At 42.2% G+C, this 15,909-nt stretch overlaps 1 protein-coding gene across 2 annotated transcripts; it reads left to right on the forward strand.

The window, feature by feature from the left end:
* Nucleotides 1–401: 401 nt before the first annotated feature.
* phaf1 (phagosome assembly factor 1) lies at nt 402–15,835 on the forward strand. 2 transcript variants are annotated; one of them, XM_080437968.1, is made up of 16 exons: nt 402–1,643; nt 2,074–2,156; nt 2,612–2,695; nt 4,748–4,791; nt 5,774–5,853; nt 6,177–6,271; nt 7,838–7,935; nt 8,046–8,158; nt 9,831–9,964; nt 10,445–10,528; nt 10,935–11,017; nt 11,181–11,224; nt 11,399–11,448; nt 12,486–12,544; nt 12,662–12,734; nt 13,052–15,835. In XM_080437968.1, exons 1-16 carry the CDS (start codon nt 1,580–1,582, stop codon nt 13,151–13,153), a joined length of 1,290 nt encoding a protein of 429 aa, XP_080294094.1. In that variant the 5' UTR covers nt 402–1,579; the 3' UTR covers nt 13,154–15,835. The 2 variants fall into 2 exon arrangements, with proteins under 2 accessions (XP_080294094.1, XP_080294095.1); XM_080437969.1 differs by having other exon boundaries at nt 7,871–7,935.
* The last annotated feature ends 74 nt before the right edge of the window (nt 15,836–15,909 follow it).

Here is a 15,909-nt window from a genome sequence, read left to right on the forward strand (position 1 = left end):
TCAGAGCGAGGGAGATTTACTAACAGAAAACATGAAAGAGTGAACACAGAAGAACTGTAGGAGCTTTCTTAATTTTTGAGTCATAAATTGTTTAATGTACTGCTTGGCTTCAATCTCAAATACAATGAAAGAGGGTTTGGTCTAAATTTGGATTTATGTTTATGAAATTTAGCAAGATTAATGATCAAATAAATTATGAATACCTCATTTGTCTTCTTATTACTATTATTATTGATTATTGAAGCCAAACAGTACATTTTGCCAGTTAAAGACAAAAGTCAGACGCGCCACAAGGAGCGTCAGCTGACAGAGCAGCCACACGTCATCACGTCAACGTCGCTCACACAGGAAGTTGAATGATCAGCTGATCCGGCTGTGAGACTCTGTTGTTGATGCTTGAAGTTGTTGTGTGTTGCTTCTCTTCTCTCTGTGTTCCTGGCGTTACAGGCGTTCTGTGACTCAGCCAGCAAAGACACGCAGTGGAACATTTAAATGATCGACCCGGGGCGACGTTGTTGAGCGACAAGTAACGGCGACGCATCGTGAACATTCATCGCGACACAGAGAGAGAAAATCGCGTCAGTATAACGTCTCCGTTGGAAGGAAGAAAGAAAAAACAGCCAGACGGGCTTGTGTATCTTTGCTCTCTTTGTTTATGTCCTGCCCGTGTGGAGCGCAACACTTCGCACTGTTTTACTGTTGTTTTTTCTACGTGTAATTTATTTATATTTGTACCTAAATGTTACGTATTGTTACCGTAAAGCGTACGGTAGGAGCTATAGCTATAACCACTCGGCGTTGTGTGAGAGAATCTTGTTGACAGGATTTGATGGGTTTCATAATCTGACGGTAGCACGACAACTAGCGGCGAAGGCTGGAACGGGTCAGTTTAGGTTTTAGCAGTGTTGTTATTTATGACCGTTTGGTTTTAATTTGTGTCATTCCGTTTGTGCTTGGGGGCTCGATCAAGTGTCGCTGTTTGGACCTGTTGGAAGCGACAAGGACTGTGTAACTCGACATTGGATCGGTCGTGCAGCAGAGAGACCTTCTCTGGCTGCTTGACACGCCAGCTGTCTGTCTAGCTGCTGTTCGATTTTTTTAGGAGGTTTCGTGTTGATTTTAAAAAGCACACAACACAAGCAATACCAGGAGCCACAGTTGGCTTTGTGTGCGTTGTTTGTAAGTTTTTATTTGACAGCTGACAAGTTGCGTAACCTGTTCTTGTGCAAGCTGTCACAGCCTTGACAGAGGGTCACAATAACTGATGCATCAATAGCTAGCCATAGTTACATCACCTCTGGGTGTTATTGTGGGCATCATCTTATCACTATTTCTGGACCCTTTTTTTTTTATGTCAAAGCCTGACTATAGGGCTGGGGACAAACTAGTCATTTTTACTGTACTTGTTGAGTAGCTTTTTTTTTTTGTCGGTTTCATGAATTAGGTAGGTCTGTACCTAAAGTAATCACTTATAGGGGCTTTGGGTTAAGGCGGATATCTGGACTTGTTGTGACTAGAGCGAAAGGGTCCCTCAGGGTCCCGTTGTGTACTGAGGTGAGCTGACACCCATTACTCGCCAATGCTGGATCTGGAGGTGGTCCCTGAGAGATCTCTAGGAAATGAACAATGGGAATTTGCTTTAGGTGAGTGTTAAATCTTTAAATTATGGAAATCATTAGAAGCAGCCCTTCCAGGACAGGACAGTAGTTCACATGGTCTTTGTTTAACCACTTAAACCCTATATGGTTGACAGACCAGAGTCCCTCGGGGCTCTGTACTAGCCTCTTTTCTGTTATTTTGGGGAAAGCTTTCGCTTGTCGATCTAGCTATTTTCTGCAAAAGCTTTCCCCAGAATACGAATGCTGAGGTTTAAGTGGTTACAAAAAACATGATTTTTGTGGGGGAAATATTGTTATTTTAGGAAATGACTAATTGGCAGATCAATCCATCCCTGTGTCCATCTAGTCCACAGATTAATTGAGCCATTACCAAACTCTGTGTGTGTAGCTATGTATATGTGCATTGTGCATGCAGGCATCGTACTTACGATGTGTCTGTACTCTATGTTCTCAGGGATGCCATTGGCCCAGGCCATCTCCATTCTGCAGAAACACTGCCGCATCATCAAAAATGTCCAGGTGCTTTACAGTGAACAGGTGAGATCATGATCAAACGCACCATCCTGCTGTCTCTTTAACATTCCCTCATTCACTCACATCCACTGCCGCATACACACACCCATTCACACTATGTGGAAGGAGTAACAATCTGTCCGGGAGGAAAACAAAGGACTCATTTCAGAATAAACGACAGGGAGCCTTTTTAGCATACAAATCCCTGTGTCAGTCTGTTCCATTTGCATGCTATACCGTAACTCTGTGATTGATTATTGTACAGATGCCAATGTGCCACCCATTTGTCTTTTCTTACACTGCAGTTGGGCTATGTAGTGTCTTGTTCAGCGTGTGAGATCTATGCTATGTGGAAAGTGTGTATGCACTATGCATGCACCAAGGCCAAAAATATACATGTAGTTGCTTCTTATATTGCATATGTTGGGGGGGGTGTTGGTCCATCTGAACTTAGTCTCTTCAATTCATCTCCCTTCCAGATGCCACTTAGTCATGACCTCATACTGAACTTGACTCAGGATGGAATTAAACTGCTGTTTGACGCTGCCAACCAGAGACTCAAGGTGATTAGAACTACATATACTGTACATATAAGATACATTGTCATCTGGTGTGTTGTGACTATTATTTGGCTTGGATAGGTGGGAACTCCAGTTGTTATAATCATGGCAAGAGCATGGAACTGTTCCCCTTAAGGCCCTGACGCACCAAGCTGACACTGACCGACAATCGGCTGTAGTTTTTGCGGTGTGTACCGTGTCATTGGCACTGACCCGAGTGAGCATGTCGAATCGGCATCGGAGAGAGTCTGTATGGAGAGAGCTCTTTGTTTGGCGGTTCAGCCTGAGCCGAGTATGAGAAGAGAAACGTCAGAAAATAAAAGATTGCACACACACAATAGTTACTTGAAACAAAATGGCTATCTGGAATTAATAACTGACGATTTGAAGACCAAGATCAGCATGGTTCAGGAGAGGCCAGCTCTGTAAGAATTATTTTTATACCAACACTAACAGTGGTGTAATAACACAGTATATAGTAGTAGGGGTACAGTGGTTCTCGGTTTAAAACCGAACCGTACGGTTCGCCATGCACAGTTTTTCTATAAAATTTGCATTAATGTCTGTGTCCTGAAGATAATATGACAACACCAGCTGGATTGAAAACAGTATCACGACATGTTGTGAGCCTGTAGATCGTCTATATTCGGCGGGTGTCACCATCGGATTAATAAATGAGCATAATGATTAGCCTACGTGACAAGGTTGGGATCCTTTAGGAATTTAATGATGCCGGTTCCTTGCGAAATTCTTTTGGGTCAATTTTTATATATTTTTTAATAAAAAAATTCAAAAACAGAATGTAATTCTACAAATACCTTCTAAATCAGTAGTTCTCAAACTTGTTCGTGCTAACGACCCCCAAAATGATATGTATTTGATCACGGAAATGTTATGTGCCAGGGACCCCCAGAAGAGAAGATTTGTGTAAAAAAAGATTTTTCAAATACTTTCAAGATTTTTGACAAATGTTCAAAAATAGCAGATGTACAAGCAGAAGCTCGCAGCGTGGCACGAATAAACAAAGCTTGTATATCTGCTATTTTTGAATAGCCAACGCTAAAATCTAAAATGACACGGATGCTTTAATGGGTTAATGATTCCCTCTTAACGGTCTGATTCCTTAATGGTTCCCTTTAACGATTCCTATATTTAAAAAAAAAAAATCTATATGATATTGGCCATCAGTATAATAAAATATTCAACACACTGCAGATGTGTTGCCATGGTAGCATTTGAATGCTTTTTATTCATGTGGAGGCCTATAGAGAACTCAGTACCGAAAAGGGAGGACAAAATAAATCACAAACTGATGACCTATATGGATCTTGTGCCACTGAAAAGGGCGGCACTGCACCAGCGTCTGTACTGAAGCAACAGAGCACGTGTGCGGCTTGGCTCGTCTTGTTGCATTGGACTATTGCCACCTCCTGGTATAGGGAGTTATGAGGTGATGCAAGTGAGCTATACAGTCCCCGTTAGTTCCTTCAAGTTGGCTTGGTGTGTTTAAGGCTTTTACAATCATTCAGCAGGCAGCACTGGTGCCTCATCCCTGTTCCAAACATTTAGCTTTCTCTGTGTGTGTGTGTGTGTGTGTGTGTGTGTGTGTGTGTGTGTGTGTGCGCGCGCACGTGCATGCTTGCATGCACGTGTGACCACATTTTGAACATCAAAACACTTGATTGAGGACACTTTGTCTACCTACAATAATTAGTCTTTTGACAAGATTAGGATTAGGAAGATTAGGCATGTATCTCTGTTATGGTTAGGGTTCAATTGGTTAACCCATTAAGACCTGAGGCGATTCTTTAAAATGTTTTCTAAATCCTAACAGTTAAATTTTTCAGAAATAGCAGATCTACAAGCTCATAGCGCGGCACTCGGTGCCGCGCTATGAGCTTGTATATCTGCTATTTTTGAATAGCCAAAGAAACCTAAAGTGACACAGATGCGTTCCAGGTCTTAATAGGTTAAGAGAATGTATGCAATGCAATGTAAGTGCTTGTGTGCGTGGAAGGATGTGTCTTGTTTCTTAACTCCCTGTGTCATTGACAGGTGATTGAAGTGTATGACCTGAGCAAAGTCAAGCTGAAATACTGGTGAGTAGGCAGACCACTTTAAAAGGTGGTCAAACCATGAGCATGAACATGAGAACACATACTGTTTATTAATGAGTGAACGTAGCCTGACCACATTAGTATGCGAAATGTGTCAAACTGATGTGGGCTCTATCTGCAGTTCTGCACTCTGCAGCCAATACAAAACAGCCTAGAATCTAGACTGTTTTGCACTGGCTTCAGAAAGAGCCTTCATCTAGGTCCTAGATTAAGGTGTTTAGTTGTGTATTAAGTCAGTGTGTGTGTGCATTGGGGTGTCCGAGTGACACGGGTAAAGTTCCTGCCTACCACCACAGAGACTAGGGGTTTGAATCTTCTGCGGCGCATCCGGCTTGGCCAGGTGCTCCTCGAAGATGGAAAAAGCCGGGGCGAGTTGGGAGATCTCTGTCAATGCACTAACAGGGATCAGAACTGTTTCTCTGTATGTGTTGCTCTCTCCCGGTGAAACTCCTCACTGACAGTTGAAAAGATGCGGCTGGCGACTCCATGTGTATCGGAGGAGACACTTGATTGTCGACACCCTCCCCAGACCATGAATAAATTGGAGGATTTAAGAAAAAACAATCAACTGTTGATTCAAAAAAAAAAGAGGCAGTATTCGGTCAACTCTAAAGTCATATAGTTCATGCACATAGTGCTGCTCTCAGTCTGGACTAATGACGTAGCCATGTTGAAGTGTCCTATACATGAGTCCATTAGAACAATCCAGCTATGGCCACATAGATTATAAACGAATTCAATACAACCAGTGGTGTGTTTTAGGTTTTTTCGGAGGGATAAGAGTGCTCGTGGAGATACGCTAGCGTGTTTTCAATGGATGAAATGGTTAGTAGAGGGCTAAGCTTGACTACGAAAGTTTTCTGCAGGTCACACTACGTATATAGCGTAACATGGTAGAACACACCACTGAACCCTTGTCAATGTTTATGACTGTAATCGTAACTGGGTGTGTATTGTGTTTCAGTGGAGTCCATTTCAACTCTCAGGCCATTGCCCCGACAATAGAGCAAATGGACCAGTCATTCGGAGCTACGCACCCAGGAGGTAACTTAGAACGCACGCACACACACACACACACACACACACACACACACACACACACACACACACACACACACACACACACACACACACACACACTAAGCACTCCTGCAGCTTGGTATCACACAGTGCAGGGAGTGTTTGTGTGTGTTGTGTGATCTTTCCATGTGTAGCCTATCGTGTATGAGCAGTTCTAATACTTAATTTATACCTCAAAACGCATTGCAATGCAACGTGTCTTGAGCTTGTGGATCTGCTATTTCCGGTGCGCGACACTGCATGTATAAATTAAGCATAAGAGTGTGTGTGTACCTGTGTCCCTCTAGTTTACAACGCTGCAGAGCAGTTGTTCCATCTCAACTTCCGGGGCCTGTCCTTCTCCTTCCAACTGGACTCATGGAACGAGGCTCCCAAATACGAGGTGTGTGTTCTTACTGTGCTGTATTGCCTGTCAACCAAGTAAAAAAAAAAGAATGCCCTTGGAGCCTCACAATTAGGGTCGGGATCCAGAACCGGATCCAACATTGAGGAACCGGAATCGGTTCCATCCCATTTGGAACCGTTTCCGGAACCGGTCTTATCACACTGTCAGAGCTGGTATGTGGACTTCTGGTGTACTATTACATTGATGTGTAATGGAGTCCATCAAGTGAGGTCAAAGCTGTCGGATGGAAACTTTTTATGTCCAAAATGTCACATCATTTTTAATTAATAAATTTAATTAATACTTGTCATTGGTTAAATATTTATAAAATACAGAGGGAAAAAAATAGTGAAAATAGCAGATCTACATGCTCACAACGTGCCGCATCGTAACACGTTGTGAGCTTGTAGAATTGCTATTTTCACAGTTCTTGCACGACACTCTTGTACAACGAAGTAGGGCATAAATGTATGGGTATAAAAACAAACATAAAAAGATGACACATGAAGAGACAAGGTTTCTGCCCGACAGCGGCAATATGTGAATTGGCTGAAGGAAATCTCTTTCATTCATTCTAGCTCAGTGGTTCCCAAACGTTTTAGCTCAAGACCCAAAACAGAAATTAGATGTTTGCCCGGGACCCAAACTAGTGAAAATAGCAGATCTACAAGCTCACAAGCTGTGAACTTATAGATCTGCTATTTTCACTAATAGAAAATGTATTTACTCGCGACCCATAAAAATTGGTCCACGACCCAAATATGGGGCTCTAGCTGTATGTTGTTCTCATTGCTGATGCTGTAGCACAGTTGCTGATTATGCTCACATTTGCTTCAGTTTGACTCATGGTTTGCTTGATCATGATCATCATGCAAGATGACTGGCTGTTGGTCATTTGAGCCAAATATGACAACATGTACAGCCTTTCCAATGCTGTCGAGGATACAAATCAGAATCGGTACATTTCTCCTGCAGTCAGTCATACCAGTATTAGAACTTGAGTTAACTTTTATGTTGTCAGTCATTTTAACATTGAGATCAATAGAGACCTTAATAGAATAGAAATCAGTTACTTTTGGGGGTACCTAGTACTCACCATTTGATGTCAAATGAGACAACATCTAATGTTAACCAATGTTCTTCGATGCACCAATTTGTATGATGCACTGATTTGCATTGGTGAACCGATATGCACGTGCTTCACTTCTTCCCGCTGACTACTTGCTAGATATTCAACGGGATGAATGATGACTAAATGCATCACAGGAATGAACAACAAAATAAAAAAAATCAACAGACTAGTATTCACTTTCTGTTGTTTATTGACATGGTGTTTCATTGCGGATCACAACTTGTGGCAGCACAGAAACTGAGACCCTGTGTGCATTTTATGTTGTTATTTCTGGGTAGAAAGTTAATCAAGCATGCACCTACTATATCGGACGTGCATATGAAAATAAAGCAACCTATTTAGTCTCTGTGTGTGTGTGTGTGTTATGCAATACGCATAACAAACCCCCCCAGTATTGTGCTGCATTACTCCCAGTTGTTTTGCCTTGGCAGCCTAACTTTGCCCTGGGCTTGGCCTCCCTGCAGATTCCCCATGGGGCCATGGTGAAGAGAATGCACATCTACACTGGCAACAACCTCCAGGATACAAGGTATCATAATTATGCACATACCCACTGCTAGATAAGATGTACTGTACCACACACATACAGTACGCAGATACTCACACAATCTCTACTACACTTCTCTGTTGTCCCTCCAGGGCCCCAGTGATGCCGTTAGCCTGTTTCCTTGGTAACGTGTATGCAGAGTGTGTGGATGTCCTGAGAGATGGGGCGGGGCCTCTGGGGCTCAAACTCCGCCTTCTCACAGCAGGTAACTCCAGTCTGTGTTTTACTGCACTTTCCCTGTGTATACATTTGATGTGTGTCACACTCTTTCAAAGTGTAGAAATACTGTATGTCACCAGGCTGCACACTGCTATTACTCTTTACAAGCCTCTGACAGCGTTGGCCATGTTGACGTTTTGTCCCCCACAACAAAAGTAGAGGGGGGGGGGGGGACTATAACATAGTGTCTGGCTGTGAATGAGTGTGTTCGCCCATCACGCATCACACTGTAATGCTGATTTATCATGATCAACAAGGCACAGGTGATTGTAATTGTTGAAACAGATGTTATCACCAACAAAGATGTGTGGCAAGCCCAGAGGGCAAGATATTGAGGAAGAAAACAACAGATCTTGTTGAAACAGGGAAACGGATGATATCACCAACAAAGTGAGACATGTGGAAACCCCAGAGGGCAAAGATATTGAGGAAGAAAACAACAGATCATGCCTGTTTCATAATGGGGGGAAAAAATGATATGAGTAATTTATTTGTCAAAACCACACCACGCCTCTCGCGGTGTTACACCCTATTTGGTTAATCAGATTCTGTGAATTACCGTAACTGCAATGAGGGAAGGTCACAGAATCTGTTGAGAAACCAAATGCAGTGTAACAGTGCACTGTGTTCATGACACAAACTAAATTTAAGTATGTTGGAGTAGATTGCTTTATAAGAGGCAAAGAGGTACTGTAGTTGACCTTGATGTGTGTATACTGTCTCAAAGTCGAGGGGTGTGTGTCTGTGTGTGTGTGTGTGTGTGTGTGTGTGCGTGTGTGCGTGCGTGCGTGCGCACGCACGCATGTGTGTATCTGCGTGCGCAAACATGTTTATGTAACTCCCCATCTGTGTAAGTTTGTTTAATTGTGTGTTCATTCACGTAGGAGAGAGAGATGGCACATGCGTTGATATGATGATTAAAGCAGATTTGGGGAGGTCCAGTTCACTGGAGCTTTTAAGGGGTCCATGTTCAGTATTTCTGTCTGCAGCCCTGTCAGACTATTCATTGTAGCCTCTAGATTTGTGTTTACACAATTTTGCATGTACTTGATTTGATAGGCAAGCTGTGACAACAACCTAGGACTGTATCAGCTGTGTGAGAGAGGCAACATGCGCAACAAATCATGCGAGAGGAGTCTGTTAACCCTGTTCATGAATAAATGTTTAAATGAAAGGTGGGACTACATCACTAGTGGGGGCGCTTCTGATATATTAGTCTATTTCCATTCTCCACTGCAAAGGAAACAGTTTATAGCTTTGTAATACTAAACATTATTTGGACATTGCAGTACCAGTCACTTATACACTGACTATATGGGCCAATGCGTTTTTATAAGTCTTTGATGAAGAGCTAATTTAATGTTTTTCTGCATTTCTATTAAGTTTGACAATATATTGTAGTTTTCTGTTTTATTTTAATCTGTCCTCTGTAGACTATTCCAGTCTATCCTTTCCTGTTCTACTGTGTACTGTATCTTTCATTTCTGTTGTAGTCTACTGTATATTCTTATCTATTTGGGTTGTGTTATTTTTTACTGAACCACTAAAGCTAATTTATTGTACATTGTACGAGCTCATCAATCATTTCTGTCCTGCAATATCCTGTATGAGGAAGTATAATTAAATAAGTACTCTCTTGCACTCTATTATGTGTGCAGGCTGTGGTCCTGGCAATATGACCGACACCAAGGTGAGATCGCTGGAGAGGAGCATCTACTTTGGAGACTCCTGTCAGGATGTACTGGGTGCCCTGGGTTCACCACACAAAGCCTTCTACAAGTCTGAAGATAAGGTAGGAGGACTCCAGACCTATCTCCAGAGTCCAGACTTATCTGTTCTCGCCTTGTTATTTATTTATTTATACTATTGACTCCAAAAGAAACAATAATCACAACATCCCCGGTTTGATTCTGTCTGGAGACTTTTGCATGTCCTTCTCCTTTCTGTCCTCAGTTTCCTGTCTCTACTTTCCTATCAGAATAAAGACAACACCTGGTTTTGCATTTGTTGATGTTTTGGGCAGACTTCAACGAAAGTTGTGTCCTAGGACAAATAACATCACACTTTAACACAATAGGCCCTCCAGGCCTACTTTTGCTATGCTTTGGGTCTCTTATTTATTATTTGTAATGAATTGCTTATTAAGTAGTACTAATACTAACTGTTCATTGTTTATTCATATGCAGATTCCCATGGGGAATCTGCATATTTACCTAGGTAAATTTGCAGTCTGCGTGGTGCATTAAGATGGTATTTCTACTGTTTATTTCAGATGAAGATCCATTCTCCGTCACCTCATAAACAGGTTCCTTCCAAATGTAACGACTACTTCTTCAACTACTTCACCCTAGGAGTGGTATGTCGTTCAGCAACTATGTTTTTGTGTATTCAGTCTGCATATATTTATGTCTTTCACACACATGAATGTGGAGGATTTTGTTCGCATTGTGTGTTGTTGTGTGGGTACATACAGCAATTAAACTTATATTAATAATAGGCCAACGCTATCCAAAGGCATGGTAGCCTGAAGTAAATCACGGGAGAAGAAAATAGTAAAATACATCAATGAAATATGATAGTGCTACTCATGTCTGTATCCACCTCGTCTGCATGGGCTGACAGGGTCAACAAAGGCATCTGTAGAAGTTACACAATTCATTTGAGCAGATAGTGGGTTATTTCAGACCCAAGATAATACTTTTGACATCAGACAAATGGCTTATCGGAGGGGAATGGCTGATTTGTATCTGTGACTCTCTCAGGACATCCTGTTTGACTCTGCCACTCATCTGGTTAAGAAGTTTGTTCTCCATACCAACTACCCAGGACATTACAACTTCAACATGTAAGAAGGCCTCTCTGTATTTCCCTTTCTTTTTGCGCTTTCTCTTAAATATCTATTTAATATCTATTTTATCTGCCTCTTCCTCTGCCCATTTCTTTGTGTATTTCTTTGTTTTAATCTCTATGAACAGTAGTGACAACATAAATGTTCTTATTCAATGCAGATATCATCGATGTGACTTTAAAATTCCGCTAGTATTCAAGAAAGGTGAGTGAGGTTGTTCTAAACATGCATTTATATGCAGAATGAGGTATCCAATGATTACGCATGCAGCGCACGCGGCCCATGCAATCTCAGTACCACAACATTTCACGTCTAGTGTGTCTCAGACCATTATTTATCTGTCTATGTTCTTCTCTCTCTTTCTGTTCTTTCTTTTAGAAGGAGCAGTTACCCAGGCAGAGGACTGCATCCTAACCACCTACAGCAAGGTTGGATATACTCGCAATTTGCAAAACTGTCCTGCTTGATATATCATCTGCACAATCATTGCCTCTCATTGGCTGAGAGGAAATCTCACTAGACAGTATTGTAAATGGATGCGGTGGTGCTGTGGTCTATTTGCTGTGGCTCTGGAGTGTCTGGTCATCTGTCTGGAAGCATTTAGGCCTCAGGGAGTCACTGGGAGGAAGCACAGGGATGTGATCTTATTTTCAGGGTTTCTGGTCGATCTGACTGACTCATGGGGGAATAGGAAATTGTGTTGCTGTTGTGTTGGTGGACAGTCAACTGTTTCCGCAGGCCTTTACAACATCTTAAAGTCTTAAGCTCATAGTTCACAATATGAGCAATTTGTTATATTGATTTCTAATGTTGCACTGTTCTCCTGCTTTTTTCCACATTTGTGTCCCGCGGCTTATAGTGCACATGGTGATTCTTGCCATCGTGTCTGACTACAATGTTCATCATAAATTGTGTTTTTAGAAATTCCAATGACCACTCCTGTAATAACTATAAAGATCAGGCTACTGTAAAAGTGAAACGAGCATCATGTAGATTAGGATTCTGTCACTGCTTTCTAACAGCATTGCCTGCGCTACAGTAGAGAAATAAGATCAATGGAGAATAATATACAGTACATGCTTCATCAGCTGGGAAAGAAATTTAGAGACAAACTGATTGACAGTCCACTACAACCTGCATGTCATTGGCTGTTTCCAAGGCTGTTCACAGACTGTATTCTTGTGACTCTATTTACAGTGTATTTCCTAAACAGACTGGTCAACGTTTGGATCTGGGCTCTTGGCAGTTTTTTTTGTTCAAATTGTTGTATGATTGGAGGAGAGGAGAACATTAGTCATATACCTGCAGTGCCTAACCCTGATTGCTTCCTCTTGTCTGGGGATTTGAGTCAGCAACTGCTGATTTGAGTCAGCGACCTTCCAATCACAAGTCGTTTGTAGTTTGTCAATCATTTAGACGGCTGTCCTCAGCATAGTCACTTGAATGCCCTGTTTTTTCTTTTCAGTGGGATCAGATCCAGGAACTTTTGGGACACCCCATGGAAAAGCCTGTGGTCCTACATAGGTAAAATACTTATGCACAAGTTCACTTTTAATTTAGTAAAATGGCCATTTAATCTTGCACCAAATTGTTGTCTGATTTGTGACATGATTGAGCATTTTTGTTGTGTCGACTCGGCAGGTCGTCGTCAGCCAACAATACCAACCCCTTTGGCTCTACCTTCTGTTTTGGACTGCAGAGGATGATCTTTGAGGTTAGACAATCAATAGTTCTTCTCTCTGTGTGTGTTTTATATGGCAGCATCCTACAAACCTATTCCACACACAGTAGCGATACGATACGATACAATATACTTTATTGTCCCCATGGGGAAACTTGTCTTGGACTCAAATGCTGCACACATAAACAAAGCAAATCACAACCACAATTACACATTATTGCGCATATTACAGCTAGCGATGATAAGAGGTGGTTTGATCCAATAAAAGGCAGAATGTGTAAAACCCCTCAAACTGTATACGTGTTCCAGCCCATTCAACCACATACATTCTCTGTGTTACTGTCGCTTAGGTCATGCAGAATAACCACATAGCATCAGTGACCCTCTACGGTGCTCCACGGACGGTCAGCCAGACCCGACCCGACTCTAGTACTAGTGCCCACCGAACATGAAACCAGCTTCTTCAGGCCCGGCACAGGTCTTCGTCACCAACCAGAACCACAGACTACATGGCCCAGATGTATAACTGCTTACTGAATATAAAACCATCCTGATGTCATTGCTAACGTAGAACCATCCAGCATCTACCATGCCTGGCAGAGAAACCACCTTTACCCAGTGATCAGACAACAAACTTACATAACCACAAATGATGCTGGTGCGTTTGATCCAGCCCCAACCAATAGCAGGATTATCACTGGTGATACAACGGACCATACTGCTACTGAGATGATCCACAGGCTCACTGGGTATTGGAGGATAGTGCTAACAAAGAATCCATCCACATAACGTTCCCTCTCTGGACCCTTCCAGTAAGCCACTAAGCGGGTTTGGCCTAGTTGTAATTTGTGTGCAACAGTGCTGTCACTAAGAAGCAATGGCAGAAAATATAGTAACAGTAACTTCCAAAACGTCACTGTGGTAAGATGTTTAGTTCCTCACCTTTTGTAGCAATCACCCGGTGCAGTCAACTAGTTGTAACTGGCTATGGAGCAGGTTTGTGGAGCTACAGTAATATGGCTGTCCCTGAGAATGTCATCGACCAATCTCTGGCTTGATCCACAGCATACACACACCATCAACCTGCACTGCCAGCCCGACCAGGAACACAACCATGCTAACCTGCAGCCATACGTACGACGTACGTAGGTTCAAATCCAGTCCCTCCAAAAACCACAGTAGGTCTGTTACAGAATGGCTCAGTCATAAACCTGTGAGAACCAAACACAGTCAAAGAACCAAACCAGCCCAGGCAGCAACCCAAGACCTTTAACAGAACCCATCAGACGCCTGAACAACATTCGCCACCAAAACCGTGGAAAACCTGGGATAAAACTGGATTTAACCCAGTCCAACAGATGAACAACCAGACCACACGTCATGGGGCTGAAGACGACCCAGCAAGAACTCTGCAGAACCAACCAGATCAGAGCCTTTAACTTATTCTCCCCTCTCCCAACTCTCCTATCTGATTTACTTGCTTAATACACACACACACACACACACACACACACACACACACACACACACACACACACACACACACACACACACACACACACACACACACACACACACACACACACACACACACACACACACACACACACACCCACCCACCCACCCACCCACACAGGTCTTCAGTAACGGAACACTTACTATCCCCAAGATGATTGGTACAGTATTTGCAGCTGCAGAGATTTGTGTGTCCAGGCGCTGTTTACTTTTGCTTTACACATACGCACACACAAGCTTACATAAACGAGAATGAGAGAGATGTGTTCCGCTGCTTTTAAAACTCACATTTCAAGATGTCGTCTTGAAACTTCAAACACACGCCCTGAGACGTACCACAGCATTACAGTACTGTCGCGACGTTAATTTCCTGTATCTCCCATGAGTACTGCGGCCTGTCTTCTGTAGCCACCACCAGGTACATCTCTCCCTCACACACACACACACACACACACACACACACACACACACACACACACACACACACACACACACACACACACACACACACACACACACACACACACACACACACGGAAGGACACAGTTATGCATGGAGACATGCGAGCATGCACTCAGACGCAAGGAATTGCATGTACTACAGGTGTTTGTTTTTTATGAGAAGATGAGATACAAGCACAAACCGGCCGGCTTTTTATTATTATTATTATTTTAAGAGCATGGTTTGAGGGGTCTTTCTTGCTCTTTCTCTATAACGTTCTCTATCAGTTTATCTCTTTCTATTTCTCCATCACTCACTCATGCCATAACCATGCTCATTTTGTTCTGGAAAGGTTTTTTTATCCATTCGCATTTGCACTAATATACACCTTTTTACTTGATTGTGTGTGTGTGTGTGTGTGTGTGTGTGTGTGTGTGTGTTATATCCATTCTCTCTCTCAATCCCTCCACTGGTCTGACCCTCCATCTCCGTGTCAGCACATTGATGCATGTGGACTGCAGTTCACTGCAGCTCTTCAAATAATTTCTTCACTTGTTATTTTTCTTGAATTGCCAAACATTGTAGCCAAAGATGTTTTCCAGGATCATTTCATTCAGTCGCTTACATTGATCACCAATTGTCATGTAAATCTGCACTTTGGAGAGGAGAATTCTGTGTTGTCGCTCTCCTTTCTGTTCATCCATCTGTACCGCTCAACTGGTAAAGCTTTTATTTCAGCTCCCTTTTCTGTAATTGGTTATTGGAAATAGACTGCGTGAAAGTACAGCAAATGATGGCTCTGCTGCTTAATGTGTTGCATCCAATTAGCCAGGTCATTCCTCTGACCTTGTCTGATTATTTTCAGGTCAGTTTGCTGAATTTGTTATTCATGAGAGAAACTGGGTAAAATGTAAATATAGAGAGCAAGTGTAGCAGAGTCCCTTTCGCTCACTGAGGATTAGTTAAAGTTCCCGACATTTTATATTTTGCTGCTGCCCAATTAAATAATACATATGGATGAGAGAGCTTTAATTTAAGCTGTCAAGAGTTATTTTTGTGATGGGGGAAATCCATGTCCCCTCAGGATGACATTCAACTGCAGTCTCATCTGCTAATCTATGATATTTTAAAACTTTTTAATACATGCAACTGAATAAATTATTTGTATTAATTGCAATGCATATATTCTCCTTTCAATATTGATGCTTAGTTTTAACATCCTTTTGTGGATTTGTGTAAAAGTGTAAATTG

This window comes from Gymnoscopelus braueri, assembly GCF_963280865.1.
Source record: "Gymnoscopelus braueri genome assembly, chromosome: 9".
NCBI classification, from domain to species: Eukaryota; Metazoa; Chordata; class Actinopteri; order Myctophiformes; family Myctophidae; genus Gymnoscopelus; species Gymnoscopelus braueri.

Coding starts and splice junctions, on each gene's coding strand:
- phaf1 (XM_080437968.1), top strand. CDS start 1,580: ATGCTGGATCTGGAGGTGGTCCCTGAGAGATCTCTAGGAAATGAACAA. Junction 2,157..2,611: donor AGGTGCTTTACAGTGAACAG/GTGAGATCATGA, acceptor TCTCCCTTCCAG/ATGCCACTTAGTCATGACCT. Junction 11,018..11,180: donor GGACATTACAACTTCAACAT/GTAAGAAGGCCT, acceptor TATTCAATGCAG/ATATCATCGATGTGACTTTA.